Below are 23011 nucleotides of genomic sequence, written 5' to 3'. Positions count from 1 at the left end.
CTCACACACAGCTGATACTCACACACAGCTGATACTCACACAAAGCTGATACTCACACACAGCTGATACTCACACATAGCTGATACTCACACACAGCTGATACTCACACACAGCTGATACTCACACAAAGCTGATACTCACACACAGCTGATACTCACACAAAGCTGATACTCACACACAGCTGATACTCACACAAAGCTGATACTCACACACAGCTGATACTTGATACTCACACATAGCTGATACTCACACACAGCTGATACTCACACACAGCTGATACTCACACACAGCTGATACTCACACACAGCTGATACTCACACACAGCTGATACTCACACACAGCTTATACTCACACACAGCTTATACTCACACATAGCCGATAATTGATACTCACACACAGCTGATACTCACACACAGCTTATACTCACACACAGCTTATACTCACGCACAGCTGATACTCACACACAGCTGATAATTGATACTCACACACAGCTGATACTCACGCACAGCTTATACTCACACACAGCTTATACTCACGCACAGCTGATACTCACACACAGCTGATAATTGATACTCACACACAGCTGATACTCACGCACAGCTGATACTTGATACTCACACACAGCTTATACTCACACACAGCTTATACTCACACACAGCTGATACTCACGCACAGCTGATACTTGATACTCACACACAGCTGATACTCACACACAGCTTATACTCACACACAGCTGATACTCACACACAGCTGATACTTGATGCTCACACACAGCTGATACTCACACACAGCTGATACTTGATGCTCACACACAGCTGATACTCACACACAGCTGGTACTCACACACAGCTGGTACTCACACACAACTGATACGGCTACATGTGTGTGTAATGTGTAATAATGACTGTATGTGTGCAGAGCTGGTGATCAAGAAGGAGGACCACCCGTGCCTGCTGTGTGAGAGCAGCTTCCCTAGCGAGGAGATCCTAGCAGCCCACCTCCAGAGCCTGCACCAGAGACCCAGTACTGAGGAGAAAGAGTACAAGTGCAGGAACTGTGGCAAGAAGTTCCCCATCAAACAAGCCCTGCAGCGCCAGTGTGTAGCCTACATCATCTCTCTACTCTACTTACCTGACACTCTATTGAGTTCCACAGAAGTATGCTACCAAGTGGATCATATAGTGGAACTGATAGATTTGCACACACGCAGTACATTTTCTTACACCTGAAACAGCCTCTTTATTCGTTTCCTGGTATAGGACACCTGGAAATGTAGTAGTATTGCTGTTCATATCTTTATAGCCTACTCCTATCTGACTCTGTATACCTCCTTCATTTTGCCCTCAGTGTTCTGCACTGTGCAGAGACCCTGGGTCCTTCAGGAGACTCTTCCAGAGCACACCACCAGTGTTCCCTCTGCTACATCACCTTCAGCTCAGAGTCCAGGTAGGCTTACATAACTAGATACGAACATACACACTAGCATAATATATATACAGGGGCTGCCATCTGTTCCTGTCTGAGTTCCTGTGTATTTGAGTGACTGTGTCTGTATTTTCTGTGTGTGTGTGTGTAGTTATGACCAGCACAAGGAGGCGTGTAGAGGAGACGCCAGGTTCATCTGTAAGGCTGAGAGTTGTGGGAAGAGGTTCAAGAGCAAAGACTCTCTGAAGAAACACAAAGGGAACGTCCACACAGGTTGGTCTCCGTCTCACAGACATGTATACAGACACATAGTCCACACTGGTGATGAAGTAAACTCAGCAAAAAAAGAAACGTCCCTTTTTCAGCACCCTGTCTTTTAAAGATAATTCGTAAAAATCCAAATAACTTCACAGATCTTCATTGTAAAGGGTTTAAACACTGTTTCCCATGCTTGTTCACTGAACCATAAATAATTAATGAACATGCACCTGTGGGACGGTCGTTAAGACACTAACAGCTTACAGACGGTAGGCAATTAAGGTCACAGTTATGAAAACTTAGGACACTAAAGAGGCCTTTCTACTGACTCTGAAGAAGAAGAAAAAAGAAAGATGCCCTGGGTCCCTGCTCATCAGCGTGAACGGTGCCTTAGGCATGCTGCAAGGAGGCATGAGGACTGCAGATGTGACCAGGGCAATAAATTGCAATGTCCGTACTGTGAGACGCCTAAGACAGCGCTACAGGGAGACAGGACGGACAGCTGATTGTCCTCACAGTGGCAGACCACGTGTAACAACACCTGCACAGGATCGGTACATCCGAACATCACACCTGCGGGACAGGTACAGGATGGCAACAACAACTGCCCGAGTTACACCAGGAATGCACATTCCCTCCATCACTGTCTGCAATAGGCTGAGAGAGGCTGGACTGAGGGCTTGTAGCCCTGTTGTAAGGCAGTTCCTCACCAGACATCACTGGCAACAACGTCGCCTATGGGCACAAATCCATTGTTGCTGGACCAGACAGGACTGGCAAAAAGGGCTCTTCACTGACGAGTCACGGTTTTGTCTCACCAGGGGTGATGGTCGGATTCACGTTTATCGTCGAAGGAATGAATGTTACACCGAGGCCTGTACTCTGGGGCGGGATCGATTTGGAGGTGTAGGGTTCGTCATGGTCTGGGGCATTGTGTCACAGCATCATCGGATTGAGCTTGTTGTCATTGCAGGCAATCTGAACGCTGTGCGTTACAGGGAAGACATCCTCCTCCCTCATGTGGTACCCTTCCTGCAGGCTCATCCTGACATGACCCTCCAGCATGACAATGCCACCAGCCATACTGCTCGTTCTGTGCGTGATTTCCTGCAAGACAGGAATGTCAGGTTTCTGCCATGGCCAGCGAAGTGCCCGGATCTCAATTCCATTGAGCACGTCTGGGACCTGTTGGATCGGAGGGTGAGGGCTAGGGCCATTCCCCCCAGAAATGTCTGGGAACTTGCAGGTGCCTTGGTGGAAGAGTGGTGTAACATCTCACAGCAAGAACTGGCAAGTCTGGTGCAGTCCATGAGGAGGAGATGCACTGCAGTACTTAGTGCAGCTGGTGGCCACACCAGATACTGACTGTTACTTTTGATTTTGACCCCCCCTTTGTTCAGGGACACATTATTCCATTTCTGTTAGTCACATGTCTGTGGAACTTGTTCAGTTTATGTCTCAGGTTTTGAATCTTGTTATGGTCATACAAATATTTACACATGTTAAGTTCTCTGAAAATCAACGCAGTTGACAGTGAGAGGACGTTTCTTTTTTTGCTGAGTTTTGAAACAAGTATCTGCCTTGATCTTTTAGCAGTCTGGTCAGTATAGGAGTGTGTAGGTGAGGGGGATGTGATGTAGGCTCTATAAATGGGGCACACATGACTCGTAAATAAATGGGTCGTCCCATCAATTCTGTGCTTTTTGAGAAGTGTAACTTGGTCCAAAGAAACATTTGATTTCACAAAATGTTAACATTGTTATAAAGAGCACATGGTTATCCTAATAAAACATGTGTTTTCCCATTTCGAGGTTAAATTAAATGAATTACAAAAGTAAGTGCCTATTAAATGCCAAATAAAGTAACGGGGTTGATCGTAACAGGGTGAACCTTAAATCAACTATGAGTCCCGTCGTGACTGGGGGAATGGAAGCTTGTTGTGTGCAACAGGCAGTGGCAATTGAATGCAAGCTTCACAAAATATATATAAACAATTTATATTTAAAACATTTCTAGCCTGTGCGTAACATGGTTGACGTGTTATGCTCGACCTGCTCAGTTTTACTCCACAAAACACCAGAAAATGGCCGAACAGAGTAGAACCAGCTCACCTGCTTTTACACTATAATTTTCAATGTTTCTTACATTTTTCTTTTTTTAAATGAAAAGTTTTACCATATTAAATTGAGAGTTCGGTTCACGTAACAGGGTTGACTTTAAAATGAGGGACAGATGTAAATTAATCCCTAATCACATGAAATAAATAATCATCTTCAGAAATTAATTTGTCTAAGCAACAAAATAACTAGGGATTTACAATCATGGTGGGAACTTGGAGAAATGTTGGGGTTAAGTGGGTTAGAATCTTCCTAGAAGTCACAGAGGGTGCATGGAGGGACATAGAAATTCAAAATGTTGTTGAAATTATGTGGAAACAACGTTGATTTAACCAATGTGTGGGCAGTAGATGCAGACAGCCTTCATTAGTGACCCTGTCATGTTTATGTTACATCTTGGTTGCCCCCGACAGTCAGAAGAGAACATACATCTGGTAATTAAACTTTGACCTCAAGTGATTATCTGATAGAATGTGTGTATTTTCTTCCGATGGAATTGGCTTTGCCATGAGGTGAGTGATTATGCTGTTCACTAACATGTGGAATGCCCTAACCATTGTTGCTATTGCTAGCCACCACATCATCACAATGTAGATTGAGGCATGAAGAGCAGGATTGGTAACTCTGCTTGTCCAATCATTGTTTCAGGAAGTTCCAGGCGGAAACTCATGTGCACCATCTGCAACAGGAAATGTTCCTCCTTACTGAACCTCCAGGAACATCGCAAGGTCAGGCTCCTACCTACTACCTCACTGTCTCACCTTTTCACTGCCTCTGTTTTACATGTATTCCTAGACACGTTTTGATCCTTCAGAGATCTGGAAGGACTGGATAGGTGTAAGGTGTATGTTGTAATGGCTCCCAGTCCACTTAGCCCTCTGGTGTCTGGGGCCAGGGGCGTGTGGTTGGTTTCAACTGGCCATGTCTGTTCCTTTAAGCTCTATTTCCACCATATCCCTCCATCTCTTTTTGTTCCATTCCTTTGTTCCTGTCCCTTAATCCCACGCTCTGTCTCCTGTCTCACTCTTCTTCTCTCTCAGTAGGAGGTTGGCTTTATGTTCAAGATGTTACATTTTCAGACCGTGTGACAGTAGAGAAAGGTTGGTTTTTATTTCACAAGCTCATCCCCACAGACTCTCATGAAACTTAAGAGGCATGGTGAGTAGACAATAAGGCTTTAACCGTGGCGGCAGGATTCTACCTCTCAGAGATGGACCCTGAAAAATGACAGAACCACAGGACCATTATATTATATTACTTTTAGAGATTAATGGAGGTAAGGTATTTCTATCACAAACTAACTCACAGTGAAGCATCTTTATATGCTTGAAGTGAATTATCTTGGAGAGTATATTTGCAGTGAGTTATTTGATTGTCTTGCAATTGGTTTCGCTTCCCATCCAAATGAGTATTTTATATTTATGACCCGTGAACCCAGCTGGTGTTTGGGTGAGGTTTCATGTTCCCTGTCAACTTTGATCCAATAGATTAATCAGAAGACATTAATCCACTCTAATGAACTGAACAGGGTCATAAGAGATTCATAATGAACACACTTCATCAGCAAAGGTTGTGTTACTGTTAATCACTTAGACGTTTTTAGATAGTTCTGGAACAGATCAACCAACCAACCTATCAGTCAATCAATCAGGTTTTTCTTATCTCCAAACTTCCACCCAATGTATTTGAAAAGGGAGAGTACATTGCCCTATTCTGACCTTTTCATGCTGCCAGTGCCAGTCCTATCAATTCTATATATGGCACATGTGAACTTGAAAAAGGTTTAAGCAAGCTTTTCTGTATTACTGATGCTCAAATCATCAGTCTTTGTCTGTGAGAGAGGCTCTTTCCTCATTGACAGTAGACACCGAAAATGTGTATTGATACAGGGAGATTTGTGTCAGTTGCCACCCGAATTCAATCAATGCTTCATTCTTCTCTTGTATGAAGTAGTTTATTTAGTCATACTTACACAGCTCATATGTTACAGATGTCATTGGAACAGTCATGTGCTGAGGTTCAAAAGACATGAAGCAAAGAAAGAGAAAACATTGTTGGGCCAAAGTTCTATAGAACAGAAGACTTGTCACAGCTGAGCGAGAGACAGACACTTCAGAACCCAGCATTATGATTCGCACAAGAGCACTCAAACTTAGCATAATGATATGTTTGCACAAAAGCTACTTAAACCAGTCATTATTAGAATTAGCCTGGACTGCTCAATCTTTGAAGCTCTGAGCAGAGGAGCAATTCAATCTTAGCATATTGTAGCATTAGGCAGAACAGCTATCAAATGTGCTATTATTCAAATCATGCTGAGAGCAGGAGAAGGATTCAAACTTTTCAGCAGTTTAATTATATTTCTGTGTGCAGACGTAGTTGAGCAAGAAGTGAAAGAGTGTGTGTATGTGTGTCTGTGAATACTCCTCTGCCTGCAAGTGTGGAAAAGGTTACACATCAAGGTCATACATTGTCATTTACAGAACACAGCGTGCAGCGAAATCCACGATGTCTGTCTCTTACATAACCCCCTGTATCTGGTCTGTTGGCTAATTTATGTATCTCCAGGTACATGAGATATTCGACTGTGCTGCCTGCGACAAGAAATTCATCTCGACCAATCAGCTCAAGCGCCACATGATCACTCACTCAGGTAAGACAGCACACACACACACACACACACACACACACACACACACACACACACACACACACACACACACACACACACACACACTGTATACTCTCTCTCTCTCTGTTCCTGGTTAGAGAAACGTCCGTATACCTGTGAGATCTGCAATCGTTCGTTCAAGCGTCTGGACCAGGTGACGGCCCATAAGATCATCCACAGTGAGGAAAAGCCCTACAAGTGTAAGCTGTGTGGGAAGGAGTTTTCCCACAGGAACGTCTACAAGAACCACAAGAAGGTGAGCAGGGAACGGGGAGGGTCAGAAAGCTGTAGTCTCTTTTCAGAATAAAAGGTGGATGTGACAGATTTAAATGGGTGGTTTTTAATATGCAAGTTTTACTGATGGAGATAATGCTGAAACTTAACAAGCACATACATACACAAACTAACATACAAGCATACTCTCACTGCTTCAGAGCTAACATTGTTAGACGTCTCTTCAGTTTTTATTGGGTTTCTGTGGCGTCTGTGGCCTGTCTCCCCCTGAAGACTCCCATGTTTACTTAAGGGAACAGGGTGTCACTCAGACAGACATGTGGGGGGCAAAGCGGGGTACACATAAACAAATGTACTTTGAACCTTAGCCACTCAAACTACTTGTCTTCATCAAGTCATCATACCAAATCAGCCATGGAGCCTAACCCTAACCCTAACCCTAACCCAAACCCTAACCCTAACCCAAACCCCAATGCTTACACATCTGATCCCACATCAACACAGAGACAGGAGACAGCGCTCAGATTGAACCAAGAGAAGAGATGGAGGGGAGGTTTAGAGGGAGTGAGAGAATAGATGAGATATACAGTGCATTCAGAAAGTATTCAGAGCCCTTGACTTTTTCCCCATTTTGTAATGTTACAGCTTTATTCTAAAACGGATTAAATTATTTTTTCCCCTCATCAATCTACACACAATACCCCATAATGACAAAGTGAAAACAGGTTTTTAGAAATTTGTGCAAAATGATTTACAATAAAAAACAGAAATACTAATTTAACAATTCAGACCCTTTGCTATGAGACTCGATATTGAGCTCAGGTGCATCCTGTTTCCATTGATCATCCTTGAGATGTTTCTACAACTTGATTGGAGTCCACCTGTGGTAAATTCAATTGATTGGACAGGATTTGGAAAGGCACGCACCTGTCTATATAAGGTCCCACAAAACCAAGCCATGAGGTCGAAGGAATTGTCCGTAGAGACAGATTATGTCGAGGCACAGATCTGGGGAAGGGTACCAGAAAATGTCTGCTGCATTGAAGGTCCCTAAGAACACAGTGGCCTCCATCGTTCTTAAATGGAAGAAGTTTGGACCCACAAAGAAACTTCCAAGTGCTGGCTGTCCGGCCAAACTGAGCAATCGGGGGAGAAGGGCCTTGGTCAGGGAGGGGACCAAGAACCCGATGGTCACTCTGACAGAGCTCTAGAGTTCCTATGTGGAGATGGGAGAACCTTCCAGAAGGACACCACTCTCTGCAGCCCTCCACCAATCAGGCCTTTATGGTAGAGTGGCCAGACGGAAGCCACTCCTCAGTAAAAGGCACATGACAGCCGCTTGGAGTTAGCCAAAAGGCACCTAAAGGACACTCAGACCATGAGAAACAAGATTCTCTGGTTTGATGAAACCAAGATGAAACTCTTTGGCCTGAATGCCAAGCGTTAAGTCTGGAGGAAACCTGGCACCATCCCTATCGTGGTGGCAGCATCATGCTGTATTGATGTTTTTCAGTGGCAGGGACTGGGAGACTAGTCAGAATCGAGGGAAAGATGAACGGGGGCAAAGTACAGAGAGATACTTGATGTAAACCTACTCCAAAGTGCTCAGGACCTCAGACTGGGGTGAAGATTCACCTTCCAACATGACAACAACCCTAAGCACACAGCCAAGACAACACAGGAGTGGCTTCGGGACAAGTTTCTGAATGTCCTTGAGTGGCCCAGCCAGAGCCCGGACTTGAACCTGATCGAACATCTCTGAAGAGACCTGAAAATTACTCTCCCCATCCAACCTGACAGAGCTAGAGAGGATCTGCAGATAAGAATGGGGGAAACTTCCCAAATACAGGTGTACCAAGCTTGTAGCATCATACCCAAGAAGACTCAAGGCTGTAATCACTGACAAAGGTGCTTTAACAAAGGATGAGTAAAGGGTCTGAATACTTCTGTAAATTCGATATTTCCGTTTTTTATTTGTGTTACATTTGCAAAAAAATTGCTTTGTCATTATGGGGTATTATGTGAGGGATGAGGGAAAAAATAATTTCATCAATTTTAGAATAAGGCTATAATGTACCAAAATTTGGAAAAAATCAAGGGGTCTGAATACTTTCCAAATGCAGTGTATTTAGGGGGTGTCAGGGCCACACATTAGCTCTGTTAGCTGTTCTCACGAACTGACTGCATCATTAAATACTTATTTACTCTATATTAGTCAATTAAATAGAAAGGAAAGAAGGTGTATGTTTTGATGGTCAGCTAACTGGTATGTTTATACCAAGATATGTAGAGAGGGGTAGTCAGAGGTAGTTTTCAGTGATGCTGTGTACCTTAACCGTAAATGCTGTCCTGTTCTTTCTCCAGACTCACTCAGAGGAGAGGCCGTTCCAGTGTGAGGAGTGCAAGGCCCTGTTCCGCACCCCCTTCTCTTTACAGCGCCACCTGCTCATCCACAACAGTAAGTATGAGTTTGTTTGTGTGTGTATCTCTGTGTGAGACTGTACGGACAAACGGACGGACGGACGGACACAGTGGTCCTCCTAGTCCTGAGTGTCACAGACAGACAGACAGACAGACAGACAGACAGACAGACAGACAGACAGACAGACAGACAGACAGACAGACAGACAGACAGACAGACAGACAGACAGACAGACAGACAGACAGACAGACAGACAGACAGACACAGACAGACAGACACAGTGGTCCTCCTAGTCCTGAGTGTCATAGCCAGACAGACAGACACAGTGGTCCTCCTAGTCCTGAGTGTCATAGCCAGACAGACAGACACAGTGGTCCTCCTAGTCCTGAGTGTCATAGCCAGACAGACACAGTGGTCCTCCTAGTCCTGAGTGTCATAGCCAGACAGACACAGTGGTCCTCCTAGTCCTGAGTGTCATAGCCAGACAGACACAGTGGTCCTCCTAGTCCTGAGTGTCATAGCCAGACAGACACAGTGGTCATTGAGGACTGAGGAGCCCTACAGACAGTTGGTCTTGGCAGGATGGAGTCCTGCATGGTCTCCCAGTCTAGACTGATGACACAGAGATTGTGAAGCTCAAGGCATTTCCTGCTTGTGTCTCTGGAGACAGATCACTATTCACACAAATCACTAGGATACTGGGCCATGAGGCTGAGACTGGTATTATGTATCGTGTGTGCGTGCGTGCGTGCGTGCGTGCGTGCGTGCGTGCGTGCGTGTGTGTGTGTGTGTGTGTGTGTGTGTGTGTGTGTGTGTGTGTGTGTGTGAAGAGAATAAGAGAAACAGCATGTGGGAAGAAAGTATGGTAAAGTCTGGGGAGCCAGGCCCAGCCAATCAGAATTCGTTTTTCCCCACAAAAGGCCTTTATTACAGACAGAAATACTTGGTTTCATCAGCTGTCCAGGTGGCTGGTCTCAGATGATCCCGCAGGTGAAGAAGCCGGACATGGAGGTCCTGGGCTGGCATGGTTACATGTGGTTATGAGGCCAGTTCGACATACTGCCAAATTCTATTAAACAACGTTAGAGACGGTTTATGGTAGAGAAATGAACATTAAATGATCTGGCAACATCCCTGGTGGACAGTCCTGCAGTCAGCATGCCAATTGCACGCTATTGTGTTGTGTGACAAAATTGCACATTTTAGAATGGCCTTTTATTGTCCCCAGCACAAGGTGCGCACCTGTGTAATGATCATGCTGTTTTATTAGCATATTGATATGCCACACCTGTCAGGTGGATTATCTTGGCAAAGGAGAAATGCTCACTAACAGGGACGTAAACAAATTTGTAAACAACATTTGAGAGAAATAAGCTTTTTGTGCATATGGAACATTTCTGGGATCTTTTACTTCAGCTCATGAAACATAGGATCAACACATCACATGTTGTTTATATTTTTGTTCAGTATATACCGTAAATTCCCGACTATAAGCCGCAACTTTTTTCCCACGCTTTGAACCTTCGCGGCTTAAACAATGACGCGGCTAATATATGGATTTTTCCCGCTTTCAATTTTCTTTTCTCCAAAAAAACACATTCTGTGACGTGCTCAGTTTTTTGGCGGCATGAAGCTTTCATTAGACCAATGAAATTGCCGAACGGGTTAAGGTCAAATTACTTTTTTGTTTACTGTTTAGATTAAATCGAGCGCTCTCAAATTTCCCATCATTCTGTTTACGGTAGTCATTTTGTCACCCTCATCATGGCAAAGACACGGAGAAATGCATATGATGCAGCTTTCAAGTTGAAGGCGATTGATCTGGTTGTTGGAAAAGGAAATAGAGCTGCTGCATGGGAGCTTGGTCTTAATGAGTCGATGATAAGACGTTGGAAACAGCAGCGTGAGGAATTGACTCAGTGCAAAAAGACAACTAAAGCTTACTGCTAATTTTTTATTTTTTGTTACAAGCCGTGTTTCGTTAAAGCCTATTTATTTTTGTTACAAGCCGTGTTTCGTTAAAGCCTGTGTAAAGTTAATTTGTTTCAATGTACCGGTAGGCACCTGCGGCTTATTTATGTTCAAAAGAAATTTTTTTTAAAATTCATTGGGTGCGGCTTATATTCAGGTGCGCTTAATAGTCCGGAAATTACGGTATACGGAGAGAAAGAGACTAAATCTCTGTGTATTTGTTTGTGTGTTTATGTGATGTCTCTGTCCACTTATGAAGAACAGCTATCATATCATTTTCACTTGAAATAAAGATTACACCTTTAAGTAGGGTCAAATGTCACTCAGTCGTAAGCCCTCAGTGTGTGTGTGTGTTTGAGTATCCGTGTGTGTCCACGTGTTTCTGAAGGCTTTATTGAATGAACAATAGCCCTTCATCTCTTCTCATAATCAATCATGTTTGTGAATGACTTAAAACCTCAGCATTAATGAAGCCAGTATTTAAAGGAATCCCTGACATGAATATTCATGGAGGGAAGGTTTTTATTGGACCACTAGAGCGTTAATGGACACAGGCGTCTACTTGTGTCCCACTTTATTGTTCTGACCATCATGTTCGTTGTTCGTAATGGGAGAATTAACACACGTCTGGAGCCAATGCTCACCCTGCCAAGCAAACACACACTATCCAAACCACTGATCCCCCTGTAAAGCACTTCTCAACAATAGCATCTGTTGTATGGAGTCACTGAGTTAAGGCGTGAGGAATAACATCATGCTGTAGTTTATATGGCTCTGGTTGGGAACAGCTGAGAGTTCTGCTTTTGTTTAATGTCAGAGTGATGTCTGGTGTTTTTTACGTTTTTAAATGAATGAATCATTTAAGTGCTGGTTGCTATTTTTTGTATTTTATTGCTGTTAAATAAGAGACCCATTCAAAGAGCAGGCAGCTGTGTATGTTCAGCGTCCGTCTGTTTCTGTCCTCTCCTGCAATCTGTGTTACTAGGGAAGGATTCAAAATGAGTGTCATTTTAGAAAAAGGTAAACAAATAAGTACTGTCCAGAACATTTGAAAATAACATTGTGGGGAGCAGCAGCGTAACACACAGTGTTCTTTAGCCCATACAATTATCCTGTAGAAATAGTTCTCAGTCCTACTGTGAGGGATAGTTCTGCTTTTAGAAGCAGAATAATGGATCCATCTCTTTCTTCTCCCTAGAAAATAAGAGGGTGCAGAAAAGAGACTATTGGAAAGTGTCTCTTTCTTTACTGTCATCTTTTGTCACTTCTCCAGGTGAGAGGACATTTAAGTGTGACCAATGTGATGCCACCTTCAAGAGAAAAGACACGCTCAACGTGCACATCCAGGTGGTGCACGACGGACACAAGAAGTACAAGTGTGACCTGTGTGAGAAGGCCTTCGTCACCCCCTCTGTTCTCAAGAGCCACAAGAAGGTGAGTTCAGCAATCACAGCCAGTCTGACACACTGTAGAGCAGTCCAGACATTGTCAATCTTTCCCAGAGAAAATCCTCTTTCAAATAATTATCCTCTGTGTGTGTGTGTGTGTGTGTGCGCGCTTAAAAAAAAAAAAGAATTATATGTATGAATGTCCTTCAAAAGTTAAAGGAAAGTATAGGAAATTGAGATTGCTGTTCTTGTTATCTCTCTTAGGAACTAGGCTACAGTATATAGTCATCCTCCACCGTTGTTCCCCATGCAGCCCAGGAATCATCCGGTCTCTGTTTGTAAATGACACATGGCATTTAGTCCATTAGCTCCACAGGGTTTCAAAGCACAGGACAGATCCCAGAGCAGATTACCAGCCTCAATATAACATTGTCCGCTTTAAGAACTGTTTCTTGCCACAGAAAGACTAAAACATAATATGGCCTTAGTACAGTAGGACTGAAGACAGACAGGCACATGAGTTGTCTCTCTCCGGTCGGCCGATGTTCAGAAACTGTGGACTTCTGAGAGAGAGCTCTGCTCTGGCAGTGATTAAAGACAGGTGGCTGAGCCCAAGAGACCTGGCTGGGACTGAACACTGGGTGTCCCAAATGGCACCCTTTGTCCTATATAGTGCACTACTTTTGGCCAGGCCCTGGTCAAAAGTAGTGCACTATATAGGAAATAGGGTGCCGTTTCAGACGGGAAAGACACTGAGTACATGGTGCACTGTGTTGTACTACACTGTAGAGAGCACAGTCTTTATCCTCCATTTTCTATTCTGCTCATGACAGGAGAGTAAGGATTGTCTTGTTCCTGTCATCTGAGTTTCTTTTCCTCCAGGTGCTGTCGGAGTGTCCTCCACTGACAGGTTGATCTGAACATCAACAGTAATGATGTGTTTCTCTGGCAGCCCTAGTTTAGTCTTCCTCTCAGAACATCCTGCAATTGGCGTAAACATTATTCTTGAAGTCAGAGTTGTGTATAGGGGAGACCGGGGACAATTGTAAAATGTTTTGTATTTTAGGCCAGTCATTTTTTGATATAAGAAACATACATATGTCTCCTAATCGTTCATACCCTTTATAGGTCTGTACATGAAGCAGTCAGATAACAATAGTAGATTTTAATCTGAAAAGTCCAGACGTTACATTTGCCCCTTGCCAAGGGCTGGGGCCAAATGTAACACCTAAAAAATAAACCCCAAAAATCACTTCACTTCAAAAACATTCATGTTTATGAATGATCATAGACATATGTAATGATTTTGCAAGAAATATTATTATTTCTATTTACGTAACCAATATTTACAGTAACACCCCTGTTTGTGCATGGCCATTGGGTTCCTCTCAAAACATTTGAATAGTTTGATGGTGCTCAGTGATATCTGTTTACAACTTCTTTGGCACTCTACAGGAACCCAAGGCTAAAGTTAGTTTTTGTATAATGAATGTGTAATTCATACAATCCTAAGTAAAAAAAAATGTAAAAAGCATAATTTGGCTGCTTGGCTCAGGTTCATTTTAACACTGCGTTACAATTGCCCCCAACCCAGCAGCCATGACAACACCTCATGTGCCTAGCAAGAGACAACAATAGTGACACATGTCAATCATGTCAATGTTTAGTCAACATACAGTATAGTGATACAAATTATGCTAGTTTGAATTCTTGAACATTAATGCTCAGGACAGTAAAAGAAAAATACAGCTGGTCGAAAAAACTAAAACAAACATTTGCTGATAAAGGTGCACATAGTGAGAGCAGGGAGAGAACCTGAATGGCATGTAATGATAGACTTTCATCACTCTAGCTTGTTTCTGTGGAGAAATTCAAGGTTTAACATTTGCCCCCTGTCTCCCCTACATGGAGCATGTGTTTTCTCGCTCTCTGCCATGTAGTGTGTGCCGTCGCCACTGTGAACCATCAGATCCTCCTCTCCACCCTCAGGGCTGGGCGTCTCAGGCTCTGCACACTCTTGGATTGCATCCTACCTGGCAGGCTGCTCCTACCAGGTGACATGGAGAGGATCTGTGTCTGCACCACGTAGTCTCCTCACTACTGGTGTCCCCCAGGGCTCTTGGTCATTTCCTTTTCTCTCTCTACACCAAGTCCCTCGGCTCTGTCATATCCTCACATGGTCTCTCCTATCACTGCTATGCGGATGACACTCAACTACTTTTCTCCTTCCCCCTTCTGACACCCAGGTGACGACACGCATCCCTGCGTGCCTGGCAGATATTCAACTTGAATGTCGGCCCACCACCTCAAGCTCAACCTCGACAAGACGGAGCTGCTCTTCTTTCCGGGAAAGGACCTGCCAGCTCAAAGACCTCTCCATCACAGTTGACAACTCCACAGTGTCACCCTTCCAGAGTGCAAAGATCCTTGGCGTGGCCCTGGACAACACCCTGTCGTTCTCTGTAAACATCAAAGCAGTGACTCGCTCCTGCAGGTACAACATCCGTAGAGTACAACCTTTCCTCACACAGGAAGTGACGCAGGTCCTAATCCAGGCACTTGTCATCTCCCGTCTGGACTACTGCAACACGCTGGGCTCCCCGCTTGTGCCATCTGTCACGTCCTGATCAGTAATAGGGGTTATTTGTTATTGTAATTTGATCAGGACGTGGCAGGGGGTGTTTGTTTTATGTGGTTCGGGCTATGTATTTAGGTAGAGGGGTGTTTGGTTTATGTGGTTTGGGGTTTGTTAGTCTATGTTCTATGTTAATGTATTTCTATGTTCTGTCTAGTCTATTGTAGTTCTTTGTTTAGTTAATTGGGGTTGGACCTTCAATTGGAGGCAGCTGGTTATCGTTGCCTCTGATTGAAGGTCCTATAATTAGGAGTTTGTTTGTCATGGGATTTTGTGGGAGATTGTTTCTTGTTTTGCGTTATGCCTGACGAGACTGTCTAGTTCGTTTGTTTTTGTATACGTTGTATGTGTTTTCCTTCTTCACTCAATAAAAAGAAGATGAGTATACATTTTCCCGCTGTGTTTTGGTCTACACCCTACGACACCCGTGACAGAATCTCCCACCAAACACGGACCAAGCAGCGGAGGAGGGAGCTGCAACAGAGCCCAGTGAAATCATGGACATGGAGGAAATTCTGGACGGGGCTGGACCATGGCACCAGGCTGGGGAATATCGTCGCCCACCGGAGGAGATAGAGGCAGCCAAGGTGGAGCGGCGCCGGTATGAAGCTTTGTACGCGCCGATGGGGAAGCACGAGAGGCACCCCCAATAAAAAATTTGGGGGGCACACGGGTAGTTTAGCTGGGCCAAGGGTGAGCCCTAAGCCAGCTCCCCGTGCTTATTATGGGAAGCATTTGGAGTGGAGAGCGCCGGAGTATGCGGTAGTGCGCACGATCTCGCCCATGCGCACGCACAGTCCGGTTCGAGCGATCCCAGCCCCTCGCAGGTGCCGTGCTGGAGTGGGCATCCAGCCTGGAAGGAGGATGCCTGCTCAGCGCATCTGGCCACCAGTGCGCCTCCTAGGCCCAGGCTACCCTACGCCTGCTATGCACGGCAACCATCAGGCCTCTTCACAGCCCAGTTCGCCCTGTACCAGCACTCCGCTCGTGCAGGGCTGCTATTTCCATCCAGCCAGGACGGGTTGTGCAAGAGGTGCGCTCCAGACCTCCAGTGCTTACCCATGTCCCGGTGTATCCAGTTCCTGCTTCTCGTGCTGACCCTGAGGTGCGTAGTCTGGCGTCTCCTAAACCAGCACCAGGCTTCCAGTGCGTCAGCCCAGTCCAACTGGTCCTGTTCCTGCTCCCGGCACTAGCCCTGAGGTGCATGTCCCCAGTATGGTACATCCACTACCAGCCCCACGCATCAGGCTTTCAGTGCGTCAGCCCAGTCCCGAGCTTCCGACGAAAGTACCTCGTCCAGAGTGTCCGGCAACAGTGCCTCGTCCAGAGTTTCCGGCAACAGTGCCTCGTCCAGAGTGTCCGGCAACAGTGCCTCGTCCAGAGTGTCCGGCAACAGTGCCTCGTCCAGAGTTTCCGGCAACAGTGCCTCGTCCAGAGTTTCCGGCAACAGTGCCTCGTCCAGAGTGTCCGGCAACAGTGCCTCGTCCAGAGTGTCCGGCAACAGTGCCTCGTCCAGAGTGTCCGGCAACAGTGCCTCGTCCAGACTGTCCGGCAACCAGGAGAGACGGCCCACTGTCCGCAACCAGGAGAGACGGCCCACTGTCCGCAACCAGGAGAGACGCCCTACGGTCCGGAGCTCCCAGAGTCGCCCTACGGTCCGGAGCTCCCAGAGTCGCCCTACGGTCCGGAGCTCCCAGAGTCGCCCTACGGTCCGGAGCTCCCAGAGTCGCCATACAGTCCGGGGTTGACGGAGAGGGACATCGCTGTAGAGACGTTATGTGAGTGGAGTGAGCCAGGGGTGGAGCGGGGTCTGCGTCCAGCTCCTGAGGTACCTCCTGAGGGGGGAGTATTGGGGAAAGGGGGGGTGTTGCAGGAGCACCGTCGGTGACGGTGGCCACCCTCCCTTCCCTCCCATGTAGTTTTGGGATTTATTTTGTTTTGGGGGTTATTTTGGGTTATTTGTGTGAGTTGCATCCGGGGTCTGCAGTACCGGTATATTATTTTTGTTTTGTGTGTGAAGAAATGACAGCGGTGTCAGCCAAGTTATTAATGTCACATCCATATTACAAGGATGGTTTAATGATTACGTCTAACCCCAATACCTTGAAAAGTTTTGTTTTGGAACATTATGTTCCATAGGGAAAACTATATGAAGCCTTTTAGGAAGTAAGAATACCAGTGATATTTCTCCTTGTCCTACAAACAACAAACCAAACAATTGTACATTGAGGCATCTGGAAGACATCTGTCCGTGTGTGTGAGAGAGGGAGAATGAAGGAAAGGGCTTATGTAACATAACGCCGGTGGCGTGGGATGCAGGGGGTGATGGGGGATGGAGAGAAGAGGAGGATAGAAAGGGGGTACTCCTGTCTATATTGTTGTACTGCTGTTTAAACTGTCACTCAGCATTTGAGCATCTTATACTTGTGTTTATTCTGTGGAATTGACATCAGGCCAGCAGCAGAATTCACAACATACCTACCTTTCAGCAGAGAGTAAGAAAGAGAGGGAGTGAAGGAGAATGAAGGAGGAAAGAAAGAGGGTGAGAACATTTAGGCTTGCTGGGGGGGTGCAGCACGCTCCTCTCTTTGTACACATTCTCCTTTGTGCGTACATATAGTGCCTCCCAGTCTGGAGCTCAGAGAAAAGACTGACCTGAGTGTGTTTGAGGAGCAAGGGGAGAAAGCAGGATGAGAGGGAGGAGGAGAGGAATGCAAGCAGAGCAGATCTATCTGGTCTCCATCCTGCCCCTCACCCTCCTGGCTCTTTGACTCTAATGAGAGGCCTGCATTGTTTGGATTCTTTAATCCAGCTTCCAGGAGAAAGACTTCAATGAAACCACTAGTCAGCCTGTAGGGTTCCCATGTAGAGCCTGTAGAATTCTCATTGGAGAGCCTGTATTATTATTTGACCCTGCTGGTCATCTATTAACATCTTGGCCATGTTATAATCTCCACCCCTCATAGCCAGGTTCCTCTCTAGGTTTCTTAGGTTCTGGCCTTTCTAGGGAGTTCTTCCTAGCCACTGTGCTTCTACACCTGCATTGCTTGCTGTTTGGGGTTTTAGGCTGGGTTTCTGTACAGCACTTTGTGACATCAGCTGATGTAAGAAGGACTTTGTAAATACATTTGATTGATTTAGTTATTGATTGTAGAGTTCAGAGCCTGTATAGTTCTCATTGGAGAGCCTGTAGAGTTAGGAGCCTGTATAGTTCTCATTGGAGAGCCTGTAGAGTTCAGAGCCTGCATAGTTCTCATTGGAGAGCCTGTAGAGTTCAGAGCCTGTATAGTTCTCATTGGAGAGCCTGTAGAGTTCTCATTGGAGAGCTGCAGAGTTCAGAGCCTGTATAGTTCTCATTGGAGAGCCTGTAGAGTTCAGAGCCTGTATAGTTCTCATTGGAGAGCCTGTACAGTTCAGAGCCTGTATAGTTCTCATTGGAGAGCCTGTAGAGTTCTTATTGGAGAGCCTGTATAGTTGTCATTGGAGAGCCTATAGAGTTCAGAGCCTGTATAGTTGTCATTGGAGAGCCTATAGAGTTCAGAGCTTGTATAGTTCTCATTGGAGAGCCTGTAGAATTCAGAGCCTGTATAGTTCTCATTGGAGAGCCTGTATATTCTCATTGGAGAGCTGTAGAGTTCAGAGCCTGCATAGTTCTCATTGGAGAGCCTGTAGAATTCAGAGCCTGTATAGTTCTCATTGGAGAGCCTGTATAGTTCTCATTGGAGAGCTGTAGAGTTCAGAGCCTGCATAGTTCTCATTGGAGAGCCTGTACAGTTCAGAGCCTGTATAGTTCTCATTGGAGAGCCTGTAGAGTTCAGAGCCTGCATAGTTCTCATTGGAGAGCCTATAGAGTTCAGAGCCTGTATAGTTCTCATTGGAGAGCTGTAGAGTTCAGAGCCTGTTGTCGTGTCTTTGGCTATGCCGGATTAAGTGATATGACATGCTAACTTATGAAATTATTTCTCTGTAATTAATATTACCTGATTAAGCTAATCATGTAAATGTAATTAACTAGAAAGTCGGGGCACCACGGAAGAACGTTTATAGAGCCGTTATCTTCCGAATAAACTCTTAAAATACTTTGTAATATTTTACATCGATAGCAGTCAATATTAACCCTTGTCTTATTTTCAGTCTCATAATGAAAGTTGTAAATTCTTGGCTATCTTCACGAACCCTGGCTAACAAGTTGAATCAGCAAAACAAAATTGGGTTTAATTATTTATTTACTAAATACCTAAACTAATCACACAGAATTACATATACACAGAATACAAATGATGTCATACAGAAAACGTCCTGGTGGACGGAACCTGTATCATGGCTGGTTACACAAAGGAAAGGGGGTTGGGCTTGAATGAAAGAGCGGGAAGATTTAGGAACAGAGAAACAGCAGCTAGGCTATCGTAAATACATTATCTTATGCATTCTAAATTACCGCCCATTTGGAAAAGGAAAATGCAATAAATATTTACTCTGAGCTGCGCTTCGGTAGATTGGTCGTAGATGCTGGCCGGGTTGGCCAACAGATCTTCCTGTAAACTCTTAAGAATGTCTCTGGTGGTAAATTGGATACGTGGTGGTATCTTCGTCCGTCTGTTAGACTGGATCCGTCGTCCGTCCTTTCCTAGCCCACGTCTACAGCGGCTAGGAAGTATCACTTCTGTAGTGAATAAGCTCAAAGTTCATACCATTCGTACCATAGCTCACGCCGAGGTTGGCTTAGTTGACATGTGTGTCCTTCTAACGTAGAGGCTGCAGACCTCCCGTACTGGAACCACCTGGTTATCTTTTCGTCAAAAGCTTATATAGTGGAGAGGGGGGAAGGATGTGTTTCATCGTTTATAACCCCTCCTCTTCACAGGGGTGGGCCACTGATCAAGCAGGGCACTTTCCTTATGAAAACCCAATTCTCTCATTTGGAAGCTAAAATTACATTTAATCTCCTAACAAACAATTTCAATATCAAACATTTCAATTGCATAACAATTCCATGTTACTCTGATAACTAGAGAGTGTATACTTTCTCAGGTACCGTTTATGTCGTCCTGTCATCAGTCATAATGTCTCAGATGACAAGCGAACTGACATACATACTCATTACGTTATCAAGCATATTTCCAACTGGTTTTATTACCAAAATATGGTTCCTTTCCCCATTTGTTTGATGTTCCCAGACTCTCTATATTTAACAGGACAGCAGTCCTTCAGTAGGGTCAGTAAGAGAGGGGAAGGGAGAAAGGTATTTATGGGGGGGGTCATAAACCTTACCCACAGGCCAACGTCATGACACTGTATAGTTCTCATTGGAGAGCCTGTAGAGTTCAAAGCCTGTAGAGTTCCCATTGGAGAGCCTGTTGAATTCAGAACCTATAGAGTTTAATTGGAGACCTGTAGAGTTCAGAGCCTTTTGAGTTCCCATTGGAGAGCTGTAGAGCTCAGAGCCTATAGAGTTCTTATTGGAGAGCTGTAGAGTTCAGAGCCTGTATAGTTCTCATTGGAGAGCTGTAGAGTTCAGAGCCTATAGAGTTCCCATTGGAGAGCCTGTAGAATTCAGAGCCTGTATAGTTCCCATTGGAGAGCCTGTATAGTTCTCATTGGAGAGCTGTAGAGTTCAGAGCCTGCATAGTTCTCATTGGAGAGCCTGTAGAGTTCAGAGCCTGCATAGTTCTCATTGGAGAGCCTGTATAGTTCTTATTGGAGAGCCTGTAGAGTTCTCATTGGAGAGCTGTAGAGTTCAGAGCCTGTATAGTTCTCATTGGAGAGCCTATAGAGTTCAGAGTGTATAGAGTTCTCATTGGAGAGCTGTAGAGCTCAGAGCCTATAGAGTTCTTATTGGAGAGCTGTAGAGTTCAGAGCCTGTATAGTTCTCATTGAAGAGCTGTAGAGTTCAGAGCCTATAGAGTTCCCATTGGAGAGCCTGTAGAATTCAGAGCCTGTATAGTTCCCATTGGAGAGCTGTTGAGTTCCCATTGGAGAGCTGTAGAGTTCCCATTGGAGAGCCTGTTGAATTCAGAACCTATAGAGTTCAGAGCCTTTTGAGTTCCCATTGGAGAGCTGTAGAGTTCCCATGAACACCAGTGTCTAGCAGCAGTGTGGTCTGGTTTTTCAGTGGGGTAGATGCTCCCAGTGCTGAACAGGGTCTCTGGTTAAATGACTGACATCAAATATTTGTCAGAAGACCACCCTTGAATTCACCCTGCATACGGTCGACTTTGTCTTTTTTGTTGTTGTTGACAATATACAGTACATTAAACAACTTTGATCATTTATCCAACACTTTATTAAAAATACTTTGTAAATGGTATATAACCATGGGGCATTTAACTGGACTTTAAGAGCTTCTCTGTTTAGTATCCAAGTGTATTAGCAGTGCTCATAGTATCCAAGTGATGGGTATGCTCTACCAGTGATCACTGTGTGCTCTGTAATGAGGCAAAGTTGTACCACTTCATGTTCCAATTGTCTTTCCTAAATACAAACAATATGTTTTCTGATCTTTTCCATACCAGACGCACACAGGGGAAAAGGAGAAGATCTGCCCATATTGTGGACAGAAGTTTGCCAGCAATGGAACTTTGAGGGTTCACATCCGCAGCCATACAGGTCAGTAGGCCTTCCATAACCGGTCATTTGGACAATTTCAACTATATTGTCCTAATAGTTTGGTTAAATTCATCAACTGTCATTGAACGTCACAAACTGTAAAACGGTGTGAGATCGACCAATCCAGTCTACCAGATCCACCCTACCAGCCCGCTAGCCTGCTCCCCAGAGCCCAGAATTGTAACAGTGTCCCAGAGTGTATGTTCATTAAACCGCCTTGAACTGGAGAGCTACACATTCCTGTGTGTTTCCTTACCAACAGACTAGTGCACAGACCTGGCACAGTCACACACTCCTTCCATCTACCCCTCCCTCCCTCCCTTTCTTTTTATTTCTCTACTTCTACTTGTCTTTTTGGCTCTTGCCTCTCTCCCACTTAGACTCTCCCCTGTCTTTCCCCACCGATCTTTCCTGTTCTCTCCCCTGTCTTTCCCCATTGATCTTTCCTGTTCTCTCCACTGTCTTTCCCCACCTATTCTTCCTTTTCTCTCTCCCCTGTCTTTCCCCACCTATCCTTCCTTTTCTCTCTCCCCTGTCTTTCCCCACCTAGCCTTCCTTTTTCTCTCCCGTCTTTCCCCACCTATCCTTCCTTTTCTCTCTCCCCTGTCTTTCTCCACCTAGCCTTCCTTTTCTCTCTCCCCTGTCTTTCCCCGCCTATCCTCCCTATTCTCTCTCCTCTGTCTTTCCCCACCTATCTTTCCTGTTCTTGTCACGTCCTGACCCTAGTAAGATGTCATTTTCTATAGTAGAGTAGGTCAGGGCGTGACAGGGGGTGTTTTGTGTTTTTCTATGTTTTCTATTTCTATGTTTAAGTTCTAGTTTTTATATTTCTATGTTGGGGTTTGTTTGGGTTAATCTCCAATTGGAGGCAGCTGATCCTCATTGCCTCTGATTGGAGATCATATTTAAGTAGGGTTTTTTTCTCTTCCTGTTTTGTGGGTTATTATCTTTTGAGTAGTGTTTGTTTCTCTCTGCGTCACGGTTTGTTGTTTTTGTATGTTCAGTTATTTAGTGTATTGCATTACGTTTCACGAATAAATACAAATGTGGAACTACAAACACGCTGCATTTTGGTCCGATCCTTCAGACAGCCGTGACAGAATAACCCACCATAAAAGGACCAAGCAGCGTGGGAGAGAATGGACCTGGGAGGAAGTTCTGGACGGCAAGGGATCCTGGACATGGGAGGAGATCCAGGCTGGATGGGATCGCCTTCCATGGGAACAGGTGGAGGCAGCGAGAGCAGAGCGATGACGAGAGGAGCCACGATACCAACGGCGAGGC

The 23011-nt window shown here is 45.0% G+C and overlaps 1 protein-coding gene across 1 annotated transcript in view; it reads left to right on the top strand.

Annotated features, from left to right (window-relative positions):
• The window catches only part of LOC106560247 (PR domain zinc finger protein 5), a 50989-nt gene that overhangs the window by 5025 nt on the left and 22953 nt on the right, over positions 1 to 23011 (top strand). The window contains exons 5-13 of the mRNA XM_014122908.2: positions 919 to 1096; positions 1348 to 1446; positions 1577 to 1698; positions 4449 to 4528; positions 6369 to 6453; positions 6570 to 6727; positions 9070 to 9163; positions 12372 to 12532; positions 21634 to 21727. Coding sequence (XP_013978383.1) covers positions 919 to 1096; positions 1348 to 1446; positions 1577 to 1698; positions 4449 to 4528; positions 6369 to 6453; positions 6570 to 6727; positions 9070 to 9163; positions 12372 to 12532; positions 21634 to 21727 — 1071 coding nt within the window. The remainder of the gene's footprint in view (positions 1 to 918; positions 1097 to 1347; positions 1447 to 1576; positions 1699 to 4448; positions 4529 to 6368; positions 6454 to 6569; positions 6728 to 9069; positions 9164 to 12371; positions 12533 to 21633; positions 21728 to 23011) is intronic.

Source organism: Salmo salar, chromosome ssa10 (assembly GCF_905237065.1).
Source record: "Salmo salar chromosome ssa10, Ssal_v3.1, whole genome shotgun sequence".
Classification (NCBI taxonomy): domain Eukaryota; kingdom Metazoa; phylum Chordata; class Actinopteri; order Salmoniformes; family Salmonidae; genus Salmo; species Salmo salar.
Note: the sequence above shows the minus strand (reverse complement) of the source record. Positions and strands in the feature narration are given on the sequence as shown.